The sequence below is a fragment of the Artemia sp. Qi Xiang Cuo genome, chromosome 14 (genome assembly GCF_049724085.1).
Source record: "Artemia sp. Qi Xiang Cuo chromosome 14, ASM4972408v1, whole genome shotgun sequence".
NCBI classification, from domain to species: Eukaryota; Metazoa; Arthropoda; class Branchiopoda; order Anostraca; family Artemiidae; genus Artemia; species Artemia sp. Qi Xiang Cuo.
The window spans coordinates 53,782,126-53,798,751 of record NC_142807.1 but is presented as its reverse complement, the minus strand read 5'-3'; the positions used below and the strand labels follow the sequence as shown (position 1 = coordinate 53,798,751).

At 34.9% G+C, this 16,626-nt stretch overlaps 1 protein-coding gene across 1 annotated transcript in view; it reads left to right on the top strand.

Annotated features, from left to right (window-relative positions):
• The window catches only part of LOC148944623 (uncharacterized), a 41,896-nt gene that overhangs the window by 22,307 nt on the left and 2,963 nt on the right, over positions 1–16,626 (top strand). Inside the window, exons 3-5 of the mRNA XM_089099972.1 lie at positions 2,737–2,777; positions 6,845–8,019; positions 14,674–14,867. Coding sequence (XP_088956098.1) covers positions 2,737–2,777; positions 6,845–8,019; positions 14,674–14,867 — 1,410 coding nt within the window. The remainder of the gene's footprint in view (positions 1–2,736; positions 2,778–6,844; positions 8,020–14,673; positions 14,868–16,626) is intronic.

Sequence of the window (16,626 nt, the reverse complement as noted above, 5' to 3'; positions counted from 1 at the left end):
CACCTTGTATCATTGCACCTCATATCACTGAATCCACGAGTATCAATATTTTATGTCATTGTACTTTATATAATTGAATTCATTAGTATCACCACCTTATATCAATGCACCTTATATCATTGAATTCATCATTATTATCAGCACCTTGTATCATTGCACCTCATATCACTGAATCCACGAGTATCAATATTTTATGTCATTGTACTTTATATAATTGAATTCATTAGTATCACCACCTTATATAAATGCACCTTATATCATTGAATTCATCATTATTATCAGCACCTTGTATCATTGCACCTCATATCACTGAATCCACGAGTATCAATATTTTATGTCATTGTACTTTATATAATTGAATTCATTAGTATCACCACCTTATATCAATGCACCTTATATCATTGAATTCATCATTATTATCAGCACCTTGTATCATTGCACCTCATATCACTGAATCCACGAGTATCAATATTTTATGTCATTGTACTTTATATAATTGAATTCATTGGTATCACCACCTTATATCAATGAATTTTATATCATTGAATTCATCATTATTATTCACCGAACTGGAATTATCATTTTACTTAGACTTTTTTCTTAGAGAAGGATCTAAACCAGCTTAAAGAATAGAATAATTGTTCTTTCTTCTGCGATTTTCAACCAGTTGTCAGTGTTATTTTTTTTACCTAAAGTAAAAAAAAGAACTTAGTTCTTTTTCGAGAACTTATTAGGTGGATAGAACTCAATCTTGGCTTTGGGGTAATAGCAATATTATCATCTTTCGTTGATATAATAATACCAGAAGAGAGCAGAAATATAATATACCGAACATATCGCACAGGGAACATAACCGCCAAGTAGGATTCCTGGAGCAAACTGCGTGTGGAATAAGGCTTGGATTGCTTTTTGGAGGTTTAATTTTTACTCACTAAAAAGATGGCTTCTAGTCTTTAAAAAAGATGGCACTCACTGTCGTACTGACAGTGAGTGCGCAGAAGGTATGGACCATAATAGACTATTCCATTTTCTTATCTCATCTCTAAACAATTCTCGTTTGTGGAGTAAATTATTTCAGCTTTAGCTTACATGTAATAGCAAAAATTGGCTGTAAACTTTATCTGCGAAATAAGAGGCTCCTATAAAAAAAGCTGATCCAGTTATTAATGAAGTAGATGATTTTTATAGGACAATAATTTTAAGGTCAGTATCTTGTGATACCCCTTTAATGCTTAGCAGAATGGCACAGAAAGCGAAATAAAGCCTAAAGATAACAATTCCCTGAAAAGCGATGGCATTTGAGATGGGGCTGCGGCTCTTCCCTAGTCTTCAAGATTTGACAGAAATGTATTCAAAAGGGTTGCTTTGTCGATAAGAAGGTTTATTTTGTAGCATATCTACTGTAGTTTTGACAATGTACTTTAAATTCTTCTTAGGACATTGGCTGAAAGGTCACAGCAGTTATGTGGTTTGTAGCCTCAAATTGAGGCTTTAACGGAACTTGGCATTGACGGGATGGAGAAATAGTTTTATAAGGATGTTCATGGTTCGTGTATACGGGGGGGGGGTGTATGTTCTTCCTTGTTATAGGGCTTCCTTGTGGACAAGTTGGGAAATAGTGCCATATAAGCGTACTTTTTGATTTATGGTCCTCCCTAAAAAATACTGTTACCTCGCCCTCCCCCCCCCCCCTGTCTAAGAATCTGACCAATATGCATCTATACAAACAGATCAATCTGCTATTAATCTTAGCCTAATAATATATCGCTTAACAATGTATGCCAAGTCTTTAAGCTATGACATAAAAGCTTTCAAAAGGGCTGTTTTATCGATAGGAAGACTTATCTTGCAGCGTATCAACTACACTTTTGACAATGCTCTTTATTTGTTCTAAGAACAATTGACCTGAAGTTCACGGTTGTTTGTAACCTCTATATTAGGCTTATAGTGGATAAAGCAATCAATTTCAAAAAACGTTAGTGGTTCATGTACACGGGGGGGGGGGGAATGAAAAATAAAATAAAAATAGTGTTCTAAAAGTGCACATTTTGTGCACTTAAAAGTGCCCAGAAAAAATACTCTGACCCCGCCCACCCCCCGTCTAAGAGTCCAAGATGTGTGCGTCTATACGAACAAATCAACCTGCTACGAATTTTAGCCTAATAATGTATGCCTTAACAATTCTTTTGTTGCAGTAAGACGTTTGGATGAGGCCCATGATTCAGCACTTACAGCACTACATATGATGTAAGATAGATGTAGCCTAGTTTTTATTTGTAATGGCTGATATGCTTTGGTTTGCTCAAAATTTTCGTGGAATGGTATCCCTGTTCAAACAAAAATGGTCATACAGTCACACCCTCATACGCATATGTGTCATCTTAGGTCTGAAACTATGAGTGAGGGTCAGAGAAGTTTTTCTGGGGAAGGGTTAAAACATAAAAGTTTTTCATATTTCTAGGAGGTATCCCTTCTACCGATGTAAGGGAAGAATCTCCTCCCTCCTATCTAGTATTGACTTATGTCGCCGTTGGTGCCTGCATAAAAGGGGAGGAGATTACATATAAGATTTGTGCAAAGGTCCCCCTCAGTAATTTTGACCTAATACTATAATTTGTGTTTTCAGCTCTTCCGGTAAATTTTAAGGAAATTATAAAATCTATTCTTCTTAGTTTTTACCCTCTATGCTGATACTTACTACAATTATGATATTTATCGTTGTTCGTTTTTTTTTAGACTTGAGCATTCTTCTGAAGTTGGAAAGAAACCTGATGAAGGTAAGTCTTCTTCTGCAATCAGTCGCCTTCTCTTGGCAATCTTCCGGGATATGCTAATGATATCTTTTTAAAAATGTGTATTTTATTCTAATTGTAATTAAATTAATCAATTGTTGGACGGAATACAATTTGTACCGTAATTGATCTGTAATTGGACTGAGCATGAAGGTTCGTGGGTTCATACAATGTTGTAAAAACGTCACGCTCGTAAATCTGAATTTTTCATCTTCATATGGTGATTCTTCCTCACTTAATATTTTCTTCCAAAATGCACTTTTAAATTTTCGGTTACTATGGGCTAGAGTTCGTTCTTTGCCCAGTTGAGTCTAACGCCACAACCATGATAGGAGGATTTAATATGCGTAGATACACAGATACACATATCCAATAACTTGGGTTTGACGTCAGGTATTTTAGGGAGTATTGTTCATACCATTGTTCTTGTTTGTTTTTTTAGCCCATGTGTCCGAATCTTAGTATTTTAAACAAGTTAACAATTTTTATTCAAATAAGTATCTTTTTAATATATAACAGAATATAGACTCCTTTCTCTGATTTTCGCATCTTAAAATATCTGCTATAGTTTTTAGTTTGTGTGGAAGGTTGATTCGAAAAAGAAGAAAAAAAAGAACTGGAAGGTGACGTGTTTAAAAGGGACTTGAGGCGAAACATAATATTGATAAATTGAACCTGTCTTAGTAAAGCATGAAATATATGACAGGTTTTTTATGCCTCGTTACATGTTACGTATGCTGTTTAATTTCCAGATTCGCCATTACAGATAAGTGGAAATACTTGACGTCTGATGATTACTTTTGGATGTTCTGCTGGAAATGGAACTTTTGTTTTATTAGTATTGCACTTGTCGATATATCGTTTAATATTCGTTGATATTCTTTCACCATTTATTGCTTATGTGAAAAAATCAAAGAAAATCCTCAAGTATTTGAAAATCACTTCTTTAGTAGTTCAAACTGTGCAAAGGTTAGGGTGTTAAAAAAAATGCTGAAAAGTTGTTCTGCCCCGGTTTTCCCCCTTTTCCTTTTGGTCCAAAATCAAAAATCTAAAGTTTGTAGGCTATTGGTTTAGGGGGGGGGATGTTTTCTCGCAGCAGCATAAATTATCAAGATTTGCCCATTTTTCACAGAAGCAATTTCGTATTCAGCCCAAGAATAACATTAAAAAAAAAAAAAAAAATTTTTTCCATCTGGGCCAAAAGAAACAAAATTTAGGCTTCAATGTTTTATCGTTTTTGTTTAATATTGGCCTACAAAAACAACATACATTTGTTTGTAATCAAAACAGCTTATACAAAATACATGTGATTTCAAATGTCTAAAAGGACAAAGTTATATTAAAAGCAGCTATTTTGAAAATGTCACGGAAAATAATGTTTTAACCTGCTCTGCAATGAGCGCGGATATTTCAAAAGGCCTTGAAAAAAAATCTGACCCCTCCCCCTCCCCCGTTTTATCCTAATTTTGATGCATCATGTTTTTTTTTATTATAAAAAAAATTCATTTGCTTGTAAAGAAAACAGCTTGTAAAAAATACATGTGAGTTCAGATGTCTAAAAAAATATGTTAAAATAAGCTATGAAAAAAAAAATAATAAGAAAAATACTACTCCAACCTTCTAGAGAATAACCTTGGATATTTTGAAAAGCTTAAAAGATTTTATCCGCGTGTTTGTTTCTTTGCAATCTATTTATAATAAGAAGAAATACTTAAAAGAATCATTGAACCTTTCTGACCTAATTTCCAACTATAATTCAGTAAAAAAACTGAACAAAAATATACAATACTTATTATATTCAAAATTTGAAGCTTTTTTTGTGACATAAATGCAATATAAAGTAATAGGCCGAATAAGACATTCAAATTGAAGGTTTTCGAGGTTAATTCTTTTTTTCTTCTGAAGTAATTTTTATGCTAACTCATTACTTGAATGGAAATATTGTACATTTTAGAGCTTACTGTATGCTTGGCCGAGCCTTTAAAAATGAAGGAAAAGAAGCTTTGTATAATAATCGATTCTAATTAAAATGAAATGAAAGTATACGATACTTTTGGGTGAAATTTTAATTAAAGTAGTGAAAAAATATACTGATAAGAGCACATAGATTTCGGCTTCACATCTGTAAGCCTTTACAGATGAAAAAAAAAATCTGAAAAAATCTGTAAGCCTTTTAATTTTTCTTTTTTTTTCTAAAAAAAAAATTAGTCTTGAAGAAAAGGCTAAAGTAGAGTTTATTACAAAAAAAGACATAACAACTAAACTACTATTAACTACCCCAAAAAAGATACAAAAAAGCACTTATGGTTGGGCGGTTACTTATTTTTAAGAAGTTATTAATCAAACTAAAAAAAAATGTATTAAAATAAGAGTTATAACCAATCCCTCGTCACCATTTTACAACAATATTAATAGATATAATAATAACAATAAAAATGCCACCCAACGGACAAGCTCTTGACTTTTTTTGGGCGGCCGTTCAACTGTAGTTGTTGCTAAATTGTTAAAATAAACTTATTTTCTCTGTAAAAAAAATAAAATGATAAAAACTGTTAACATTTTCCTTATAAAAATTTCTTCAATTTACTGTTAAACAACCGGGGATGCTCAAATGTCCAAATGCTCTTTGGAATGGTTTCTTTGGAATCTTTGGAATAAACTATAGTCTTATTGTCATTGTCTCAATTAGAAGTCTTATTCAAATTTCATCGTCTTTATTAGACGCTTCATCTGTTGTTATATATTTTCATCTCATTTTAGTTATAAATGGAACTGTGGTGTGGGCCTTCGAATTTACTTAATACTTTACTCTATTAACCTGGGAAAAGACAGGTATACTAAAACCCCATCTTAGTGAACCAATTTGTTTTGCAGGGAGGGGAAAGGAAGAAAACTTTAATAGACCATCTAGTAGATAAGTTTCCTTCTCTCCGTAAAGGGAGTCTCTCTTCGTGTCTAACAATTCAGTCAATGGTAGAAAAATATAGATAAACAACGTGTAACTGGGAATGGGATGTTTCAGAATCGTTCCTGTTTTCTCGTATGCTTGTCCCACATGTCAGCGTGTAGGGTATTTTTTAGAAGTTTTTTATTTGAGCTTGCCTGTAGTTCTCGCAATGCGAGGGGATTGGAAAAATTGTCATTGCTTATTGGCGTTTTATTCAAATTATGTTAGATTTCCTCTTTTCAGGCTATTTTAAAAGTGGTGTTTAAGCCCACCTTGGGTATGAGTTTTTCTTGTTTATATTTACTTTCAAGCAAAAAATTTGGACAGGAACGTTTGACAAATCCTCCATAAGGCTTGTGTCGTGACCCATGACTCCTTGAAATTGTTGCTTGAAAATTCATCTGGAGGAAAAATCTATAGCTATTGTAATCTTAAGCTATCTTCATTTTTTTTAACTTCTAGGGCATTATTTTCGCTTTCATTTATTGAAAAAAAAAATAATTCACCCCCCCCCCCTCCAAATGCACGGTCATGGTATGGAGGAAGTAGGAAAAAAGAGAATCCAAAAACAACACAGAAAAATTTTTCGTCTAAGAATGTGCTTAAAAAACACCCTAACAACAGCATGCTATCCTGCTATCATTATCGAAGTACTCGAAATTAAAATCCTTTTACTGAATGCTTTAAAAAATATGAAAATACAAAAATGAGTCATTATTTAATTATAGTTCTATTAATTTCAAAACCAGTCCAATGAATACTCAAAATCGCACCCCGCATCACTGTAGATCTTGCGTCAGTGTTGCATGCACCAGACTATGTATATCCTACTATATCCTATGCTGTATCACTGTATATGTTAATTGACATCTGCTTGTGGATTTCATCACAGTTCGTTGATGAAAAGTGCGTTTTTATTTCTTACTCTATTTTTTTCTCTCTTTTATTTTCCATGGCTGCCTCATATTTTGTAGAAAAAAAAGAAAACGAAAGGCGTCTTATATGCCATATGATCCTTTGTGTAAAATAATGTTGAGCTTAGCAATCTTCCAATCTACATTAAGTTGAACCAGGATTGTCTAAAACAGTACATAACTCTTTTCAGGTTCTGATGACAAATTCAAACGGGTTAGGTATGATTCAGAGCCAACAACAGAGCCTCCAGAGCCATCTAGTTTGGTTTTTGATTTACCAAGGAATTATGTATCTAGTGATAATGACCCTTCACAGTTGGAATTATCTTCTCCAGTCGTCAGCTCTTCTAGTCAAGGCTTATTGACTGCTGCCAAGAACTATAAAAATAACACAACTTCTATTTCTAGTCCGGATAGCACGAAGCATGTCACCAGCACAACAATCGAGTTTCTTAATCAGCGAATACGTCCCGCTTCAGATTTAGAAAAGCAACCCTCATTAAGACAATTAGGTAATGAAAGTGAGAATAATCAAGTAACTACTATTTCTGTGTCTACTTCAATGCCAACTATATCCTACTCAACATTAAAAAAGAGTACTATAGAAGAAGGTGAAACACTTTCTCAAAAAGTGACAGATAGTGTAAGAAAAAGTAATGAATCTCTTGACAGCGTTGCCGAAGAGCTAGGAAATCTGGTTGACAATGAAGGTGTGGAAGACACAATTACAGACGAATTAGTAAATTCATGGATAGAAGAAGTGGAGCAAAGTGAAAAGGCCCAAAAATATGAAAGTTTAGATAGTGGAATTGTTGATGATACCAAAATAGATATAGAAAAGTCAGATAAGTGTCCTCACACCGAATTAAAACCTACTGCCGGAGAAAACCTGATGAAACCTGAAACAAAACCTGTCTCTGAATATGAATTTGAAAAAATCAGCTGTAGGATTATAGGGGATGTACCTCCGTGGAGAGCTGAGCGCTTTGGAAGAAAAGAAGAAAGCAATAAAATATTCAAGAAATCAGAAAATTCCAGTCCTGTCGAGTCTAAAGAAATCTTTAGCTTTAGTAGGGGGGAAAACGATTCAAGGAGCGAGTCACTAAAAAATGACTCTAATGAACAAGATCGCAAAGAGTCATCGTCATTGCTACCAAGCTACCCAAGCTACCCGAGGACAGAGTTGAGTCAAGATCGTCGAAGATTGGATCCTGTGATACAAACTGTGGTTACTCAGACAGTTGAAGAAGTTGAAGTGTGCTTAAAAGGCTTTATCGATGATCATGGAATGTTGACTGACAATGAAACCGAGGATGCTGTCCAATTTGATGAGACTGTCAAGAGTGCGAGTTTTGATGATATGGAGGTAAGATGGGAGGTAGGGAGGCACGGAGGTAAGATGATAAGGAGGTAACTCAGATCAAAGGCATAGGAACGAAGGAAGGTAAATTTTCCTGCTAACTCACTAATGAGATAGCCAAGGAATTGACTTAACCCTAAATCAGAATTCCATCCTGAATCCAAATATAAAATTTCTTTGGGTCGGAAATGAATTTAGCCCCCTTCCAATCTAATGGGCAAATATGTACTAAGAACTATATATATACACTGAATTCTCCATAAGTCCCACTTTTCTTCAGATTCGAATTAACAGTCTGTCAAAATAATGTAATATTCATTGGATATATACAATTCATTGTATATATTTGCACATTAGCAGGGTGGGAGGGGGGGGGGGTGAAGCTCATTTCCGATGCAAGTGAATGTTATATTTTGATTCGAAATGAAACTCTGGTTCTATGTCTATTTCTTAGATACCTCATTTGTGAGTCAATCGGAAAATTTACTGAAAGTAATGTGTTCAGCCCCTTCCTCTCTATTCTTAAAATGAACCTAGTTTTACCAAATCTTATCTTTATTTGTATACACTTTAAAAAAAAAATGTTTTGGGGGCGCGTCTGGGGGTTTTAAATCAGTTGTTTTCCCTTTGTCCTAATTGAAACATTAGTTTCTTTCCTTTCTGAAATCCATCACTAGATTATAGTGATATGGAAATAAGATCCTATGCTATAAGAAAGGAAAGGACGTTTTCAACTGCTTCTTCTCTCTATTCTTAAAAATAAGCTCTAAGCTTTTACTTTACTATACCATAAGTGTTACAAAATATTGTCTGTATTTATTTACATCCCAAATAGTATTTTAGGGATGCTTCAGAAAACTTCTTATCAAGCATGTCACTAGCACAACAATTAAATTTCTTAATCAGCGAATGCGTCGCACTTCAGATTTAAAAGCTGAGTGCTAGGGGGTTTGAACCTCCCTCCTCCCTCCTGTTCGACTCTTAAATATTTAACAAAAATTCTTATAAAAAATTTTCGATGCGTATTTAGGTTTATTGCAATCCCCTCCCCCCGCAACAAAAATCCCACCTACGGTATTGGTTTACAGTAGCGCATTTTTATGAAATGAAATATTAAGAATTTTATTAATAAGAATAATATATAATTATAAGATATTAACAATAATAATAAGAAGAAAATAAGAATAATAAGAAATAATATGTCTTATAAAAATAAGAAATAATAAGAATAGTAATAAGAAAAATATTAAAAAGAATTCTTTTGGTTCCAGTTTAGTGGTTGGCCCCCCCCCCCCCAGAAGGAAACAGTATAAAATTCTGATAACTAAAAATCTAAAAAAATACTTACTTGTATCATTTTTAAAACAATTCAATCCACTTAATTGATTCACTGAAACCTACGATAGCTTTCTTCTAAATCTTGTCTTTATTTTTTTTTATTTTTTAACCTCAAATTGTATTTTAGGGATGCTTCAGAAAACTTGTAATCAGTTCCTCCACCCTGCTAAATGAAACGTTTAATTCTCTCCTCTTTAATATCAATTGATAAACTTGGCCCTAGTCTCTATTCTCCATTATGTAACCTTAATATTTAGCGTGTTCATAACAGAAACTCGAAAGCCCAAACGTCGTATTTAGATATTCTAGTTGTTATTTTTATTAAATAGCAACTTGGGGTATAGGATCAACAAAAAGTTGTTTTCACTGGGGACAAGACCCTTAAAAACTGGTCGCAAAATATATTCAGAGAGGGGGTAGGCTCAGAGACGGGGAGCCACTAACGTCTAATTTTATTTTTTACTTTTTTGCAAACCGGCTAAAATGCCCGTGCCACATCATAGTCACATCTATCGATAATGAAAGCCAAATATTATGAATGACAAGGCAATTTTCTTGATTTTAGCGCCACACTTGTATTTAAAACGCAAAAAATAAAAATTGCAAGAAACTAGTTTAAGGAGTTTGCATCAACAGTAATGTGTGTCCAACTGTTCTCTACTAATACTAAGCCTTTTTAACTTTTGTCAGATTCCTCTGCCAGATAGAATAACCCCTGTTCTAAGTTTCCATCTTTTCTAGTTTTAAAAATTATGCCTTAAACCTTGACTCCGATTGGTCAGTCAAGAAATTTACGTTTGAAAGTTGAACAATGTTCAACTCAAGAAATTACGAACGGCGTACGTATTTGGCGCTGTAATCGTGCGTAATTTTGATTTTATCGACACGTTTGACTATAATGTGGCATGGGTATTACAGTGATCATTTAGGAGCCAGTTAAGTATTTTAAATTGAATTACTCACCTTCTCACTTCCAGACCCAAAGAAACAGGGAAGATTTCACCTTTTAAAAATATCCTGGCCTAAAAGGGGAGGGAAAATATAAGTGACAACGGGCTTATTGGGTTAAAATAGATAATTTATGAAATTTGAATCATATTGTTAGTTAAAGAATGGCAGTTGTTGTAATTAAATTAAATTCCGTCATAATCAGTCCATATTTTGGTTATAATGTGATAAACACTTTAGTATCTTGTTGTAAAGTTTTTTTTTTTAAATTAATGGTTGGATTTGGCATATAGTCGAGCAGTTTTCGCATGTATTTGAATAAAACTGTAAAAAAAAAAAGATCATAGAAGTAATTGCATTTTAAAGTTGCAATTAATCACTTTGCTGGCTAAAGCTATTAAATTAAAATCATTGCTAGTTGTATCCATATAAAAAAAAATAAAATAAAAATAATAAACTTCGAACTTAAAACAAAAAAATATCAAATGTATGAAGGGGGGGAGGTTACTACCCCATCAAAGCCACTCTTAACGCTAAAGCTTTAATAGCGCTTTAGTAGAAATATCTTAAAGCACAAAAGCTAGCTGGTAGTTGGAAGTGTTTTATTTAACATTGCACTCGCTTGTAGCTTAACATGTTGCTCTTTCAAGTTGCAAATATGCAATTCTGGAAAGCTTCTTTTGTCAAAAATATAAACCGACTATTAACATTAGTAAAATGGTAAACTCTTCTGTAACAACAGACACATATTTTTTTCAGAACGGGAACCCTCTTTTCAATCCACTTTAGGTGTCTTAGATAGTATCCAACTAGCCCCCCATCCACACGCCCTTTTTCCCAAAGAAAATTCTAATCGAGTAAAGCCAGTTCGAAGCTATTCAGAAGTGAGAAAACTGTCCCCCCAATCTGTACCTTAAAAGCTAGAAGCAGGTCATACCCATACCGGATCATAAGCGAGGATTTAAAGAAAATTAGAACTTCATGGGAAGGAGCAAAGAGAGGAACTTTTGAAAAGTTCGGGATGGAGAAATGATGTGCGCAGCTGTGCGTTGCGTTCTGTGTACAGCCGCTTCAATTGGCTTTGTGCTCTAACGTGGTATTAGTAAATAAATAAATAACAATTTTATTTTCAAACGCCATAAAACGGCCATGCCGATCAGCGGCAGTTTTTGTCATAATAAGACACTAAATATATAAAACATATGAAAATCACAGGCATAGCCATCGTTACGCAAAAATATTCATTGATTCGAAATATCACAGATTCAAACTAAACAGAGTCAAACAGAGTCAAGCGAATAAAAATAATATTGAACTAAAGAAAATAAACATATACAACTATTGACGAGTGGGTGCAGATTTAAAAATCTTGACGAAGGAGGGAACAAAACTACTTGCATACCGCACACGCCGTGCTCGTACCGGCTGAATTTTTGGTACCGGTTGAGCTACATTTCGCGGGAGCCTTTGGCGCGAAGGGAGATGCTCAGGGGGGAGGATTTCACGAAGCCGCAGATTTTTCAAAATACAGACACCAAATTTAAAACAGAATTGATCACGGTGTGTCGATAGAGTTTTAAGTGAAAATTGTTTCAAAAGTGAGCAATAAGGGACTTTGGGGGATTCTGACACTACCAAAAGAGCTCGGTACTGGATCCTTTCCAAGCTGTCCTTCTGGTCCGAAGTCAGGCCGTAATGCCAAACGGGACAAGCATATTCTACCAGCGGTTTCACAAATGTTTCACATGGTTGGAACACCATGACGAGCAAGGAGTTTTAAAGAAAGGATACCCGGGTTTGCCCGTTTGATCATCTCCTGTGTCTGTTTTTACCACTTCAGGTCATGTGTCAGATATATTCCCAAGAGTTTGATATCCACGATACCTGAAACATTCTGTAAAGCAAGGGATGAACTGTCCCTCAGAAGAGAGAAAGTTAATATGGACGATTTTTCAAGATTGACGATCATTTTGCCATTATTAGTAGCAATAATAATCTGTAGTAGGCCTGCTGCGTTCTCGTCTGATGCAAAAATAATTTAGACTTCGAAGATTTATTTTATTTTAAGATTAAATAATAAACATTTAGAAATATTGACAACAGTGTCGCTTGGACAGTTAGAAGATACAATGACGTTTCAGTTTAGATGCGCAGAGTTGACCTATAAAGCCTCTAGATGAGGCTTGCTTTGAAGCACTGTTTATTTTTACAAAAATACCTGCTGGACAATAAAAAAGGACAAATTTGAAAGAAACTAAGGGATGGAAGCATTTTACTTGTTATATTTCCTTTTTTACGGATGCTCGGGACCCTGATGGAAAATTTTGTAATATGGGCTCTTGGAGGCCATAACGTCTCTGCATTGGAGTTGAGGGAGCAACACCAGAAATACCGATAGGAATCCCTGATAATCAATTTGTAGTTGTAGTATTTTATAGAAATGGAAAAATAATCTGAGATTACATAGGCCTTGACCTGCTCATATCAGTGCTAGATATTAAAAAAAAAACATGTAATTTTCAGGAGATTTTCTTTAAAAGAAGCACTAATCTGTTAAGAAAAGGGGGTAGGAAAAATATGATATATAAGGGGGTATTTCGAAAATTATTGTTATTAGTATGGGCGGACGCAAAAAACAAATTGAACCAAGGCTCAGGCTACAAAGGCCCACTCGCCAACTGTCAGCAGGTAGCATCAACTAATCCTCAGAATTGGCACTAGACGGTGGCTTGTTTCTCCCGCCTTGGATTGCTCCCCAGGGGATCTTTTTTTGTGCCAGGGTCTGCGCTTCGCATGTCCATGGGGATTGAACCATTCGGTATGATTTTGGCAGCCATAATTGGTTTCGATCCATTCAACCTCGACAGTGTATACTAACCTATCTAATACCCTGTCTCATGATCAGGCACTGAGCAAGACGGCCAATGGCTTGACAATGAGTGGAATTTGCAGTAGTAGGCCCCTATTTATGCCTTCTACTCTCAGGGGCTACACGAGAAAGTTGTCAATGTTACCATTGGTGGGGTATTTTCAGGATTTAAAATGGTAACTCTGCAGTGTGTTACATATTTGTGGCTTGCTTGAAGAATGGAGCAAGTGTTGTTTGAAATATTTCTAAATTCTCCAATGCAAAGTTTTGAGTATTCTTAAGCGTATGCTAATTTGTTTCTGTATCCAAAAAGTACTAAAAAGGCGCAATTTTGCGAAAAGTTTCAAATACTTGTATCTTTTGACTGATGATGTTTTTCTAAATATTTTGCAGAGAAAATATGCTTTTTTTTTGTAAACTCCAATAAAGGCAGTGAACGGCTGTTGGCAGATTAAGTATTATATTTCTATTTATTATTAAGAATTATTTAAACGTTCAAAGTATTATAGTCATATTTTTCGGGATTACAGTAGAGGGCTCACTAGCCGCATCTACTTTGGGTACTTTATAACAAGATGGCGATATGGTTTATGGGAATTTTGTAAGTTTTCAACATTTCTAGTAAATACATCTCATAGTAGTATATATTTGAAGCTTAGTACAATTGTATATACTTGAACCTTATATATATTAGAACCTTAAGTATAGTTAAGTTTTAGTAGACTTTCAGTCAAACTATGTTTGTTTAAATTCAAAGTCATCTTTACCCCCTCTCCCGGGTTGCTTGTACTCTGTCATGTCTAAAGATGTCTAAGACTGGACATTTGAAATTTTATAAATGGCTACCCGTGCCCCCCCCCCCCCCCCTGTAATTTCATACCCTCCAGCTCTGGATCCTCATTAGTATAGGTCACCAAACATCTTCCAAGAACAATGAATATGTAAAAAAAAAATTTCAACCATCAATATTTCTGCAGTGTATAGATAGCCACCACTTTCAAGATGAAAGGTATCTGCTCATGAATTAGCACAATACATATTTATTTTCCAGTTGAAACGCCTTTGAATGTGACAATCAGTGTTTTTATTGAAAAATTATTTTTATGATTATTCTAGATAAGCTAAGAACATGTAGGCTGTACCATGGATCTTTATATATCACATGTTAAGGTGGCCAGGCTTCCCAAACATTCCTTGGAAATTAGATCCGAAGATTATACTAAATAAGAACTAAAAGGGAAAAATAAAAAATAGAATAAAAAAAGAATAATAAAAACCAATAAGGGCTAAAAACTATGAACTATAAAAAGAAAATGAGAACTAACTAGAAGGTTTCTGAAAATAAAACAAAGTGTACGCAATTCACTGTTTTAAATTTTTATTTATTCAAACGACTTGGACCGTCCGTGTAAGTTTTACCTTTAAGTCTAGCATATGTTTTTCATGATCTCTTTTGTTTTGTACCTCTCATGACCTCTTGATGTTTTTCATGACCTTTTTTCCAGCTTTCTACACCGATTGTTCTCATGGACACCTCACCGTTTATGTTCCCAACAAATGAAGATGATTTGGACGTTAATAAAGAGATAAGGAACCTTGAAAATGGTACAATTTATCTTGATGGAATTTCTGGGGAAACTGATGTCGATGGAATTGAACCCATGTCCCCCGAAGAAGAAGACTTTCTACTTAGTACACGGTAGCAAACTGTCCAATTTGCTGTTAATTGACATTAACAGGGGCGATATAAAGAAATTCCTACTTTATAATGTGCTGAGAGTTTCTGTTAATTAGATTTTTGTATTTCCTTCCATTTCCATCTGCATTTTGAAATAATTTTAAATAGTATTTTTATCCGACTGATCTCTTTATGCATGTTATCTATGGCTTTATCTGCCACATTGAGGGGGGGGGGCAATGTTCATGGTAGTGAGCATTATATTTCGAACGAATGTTGATTGAAAATGGCCTTTTTTAGGCTGTATTATGAGGTGAAGCAATATTTGTTTTCCTTCTGCATTGGGGTCCCCTTAGCCCAAGGTTTCATATAAGTTTCAGGCCGATCGAAAAAATTCGGCCCTTTTTTGAGTCCCGTTTGTTAGAGGAAGGACTAATCCTTTGAATATTTTTGTTTGTGCATTGGCTCCCTTGGCCCAAGGCCTCGCGAATACAAGTTACAAATTGATCAGGGGAAAAAGTTTATTTGGCTCCTTTCTGGGCCCTAAGCCCTTTCCACTGCAAAATATTGATGATCTTTTTGACCTGGAAAATAATCCTCAAAGTTTCACGCCACTAGACTCCCAAGATCAAACATACCCTCCTTTTTTCTACTATGAAATCTATCTGTAAAGAATTGGCAGTTAGCGCAATTTACGGCCCTCGTCCAAGGAGCTCTGGGGGTTATGTCCTCGATGCTTAGTTTCATTGTATACGTATTTTTAAGTATGTTGAAACAGTGTTTGTAAACAGGAAAAGAGAAATATTACCATTTAAAATCGCTGGAAAAAAAATCCTGGCAGACTTTGTTAACCCCCTCCAAGAAATTTCCTGGCGTTGTCCTGCGTTTTCTATCTCTGTCCCGGTAGACCTGTGAATTTTCTATTTTATGCGATATAGAAAAAATTGTCGCCACAAAAGTAGCGCTATTGCCCTTCTCCCCCCTATCACCAATAATGAAGGTGCTATTCCTCCTCCCTTCCCTAGCACTCATCCTATATTTTTCTCAAGGCTCAATTAGAGTGACGATGGTTTGAAATTAAAATGTTTACTTTGAGACATCTGCCCCCCCCCCTCCTGCCTATAAAACGACCCAAAACCTCTCTTTCATAATAGCGGATGCGACATATACCATCGCATATAAGTTTATGAAGTATGAAGCAAATTAATTTAGTTAAATTAAGTTTTAAAATAAATTTCAAAAATATTTTTCTGCAATAAGAACGGGGACATCACCCCGCGGCACCCTTATTCAGGCTTGGTCTAAATTAAGGGAGATGAGAGATTGATTTTTACCCCCGCCCCTTCCTCTTTACCTCTTCCTATATTTATTTGAAAGCTCATGGAGATTTAGAAATTTGGGCATTGAAATGTCCTCCCTGTCTACACAATGACCTACCGTCCCTCCTCTATAATAGCTGGTGTACGCTTTTCTTCGTTCTTTTTATTTTTCTTAATTTCCCTTTGGCTGCTCAGGTTTACATTTGGGGAGAATATTCCGGGGGGTAGTCATCGAGGAGGGACATTTTTTTGTGGGGGAGGGAATAAGCCGGGGGGGGGGTATTTTTTGTTGTGGGGGGGGAATAAGCCAGACCCCCTTATAAACACCTTGGCAGTTGGAAGATAAAACTACAATTTCAAAATATTTGCTGAAACTGAATTAACTTTTTTAAATTACTTTTATTTGTTATCAAAATATTGTTTGATCGCGTAAAAGAAGAAAGAAGGAAAATTACTTGAAT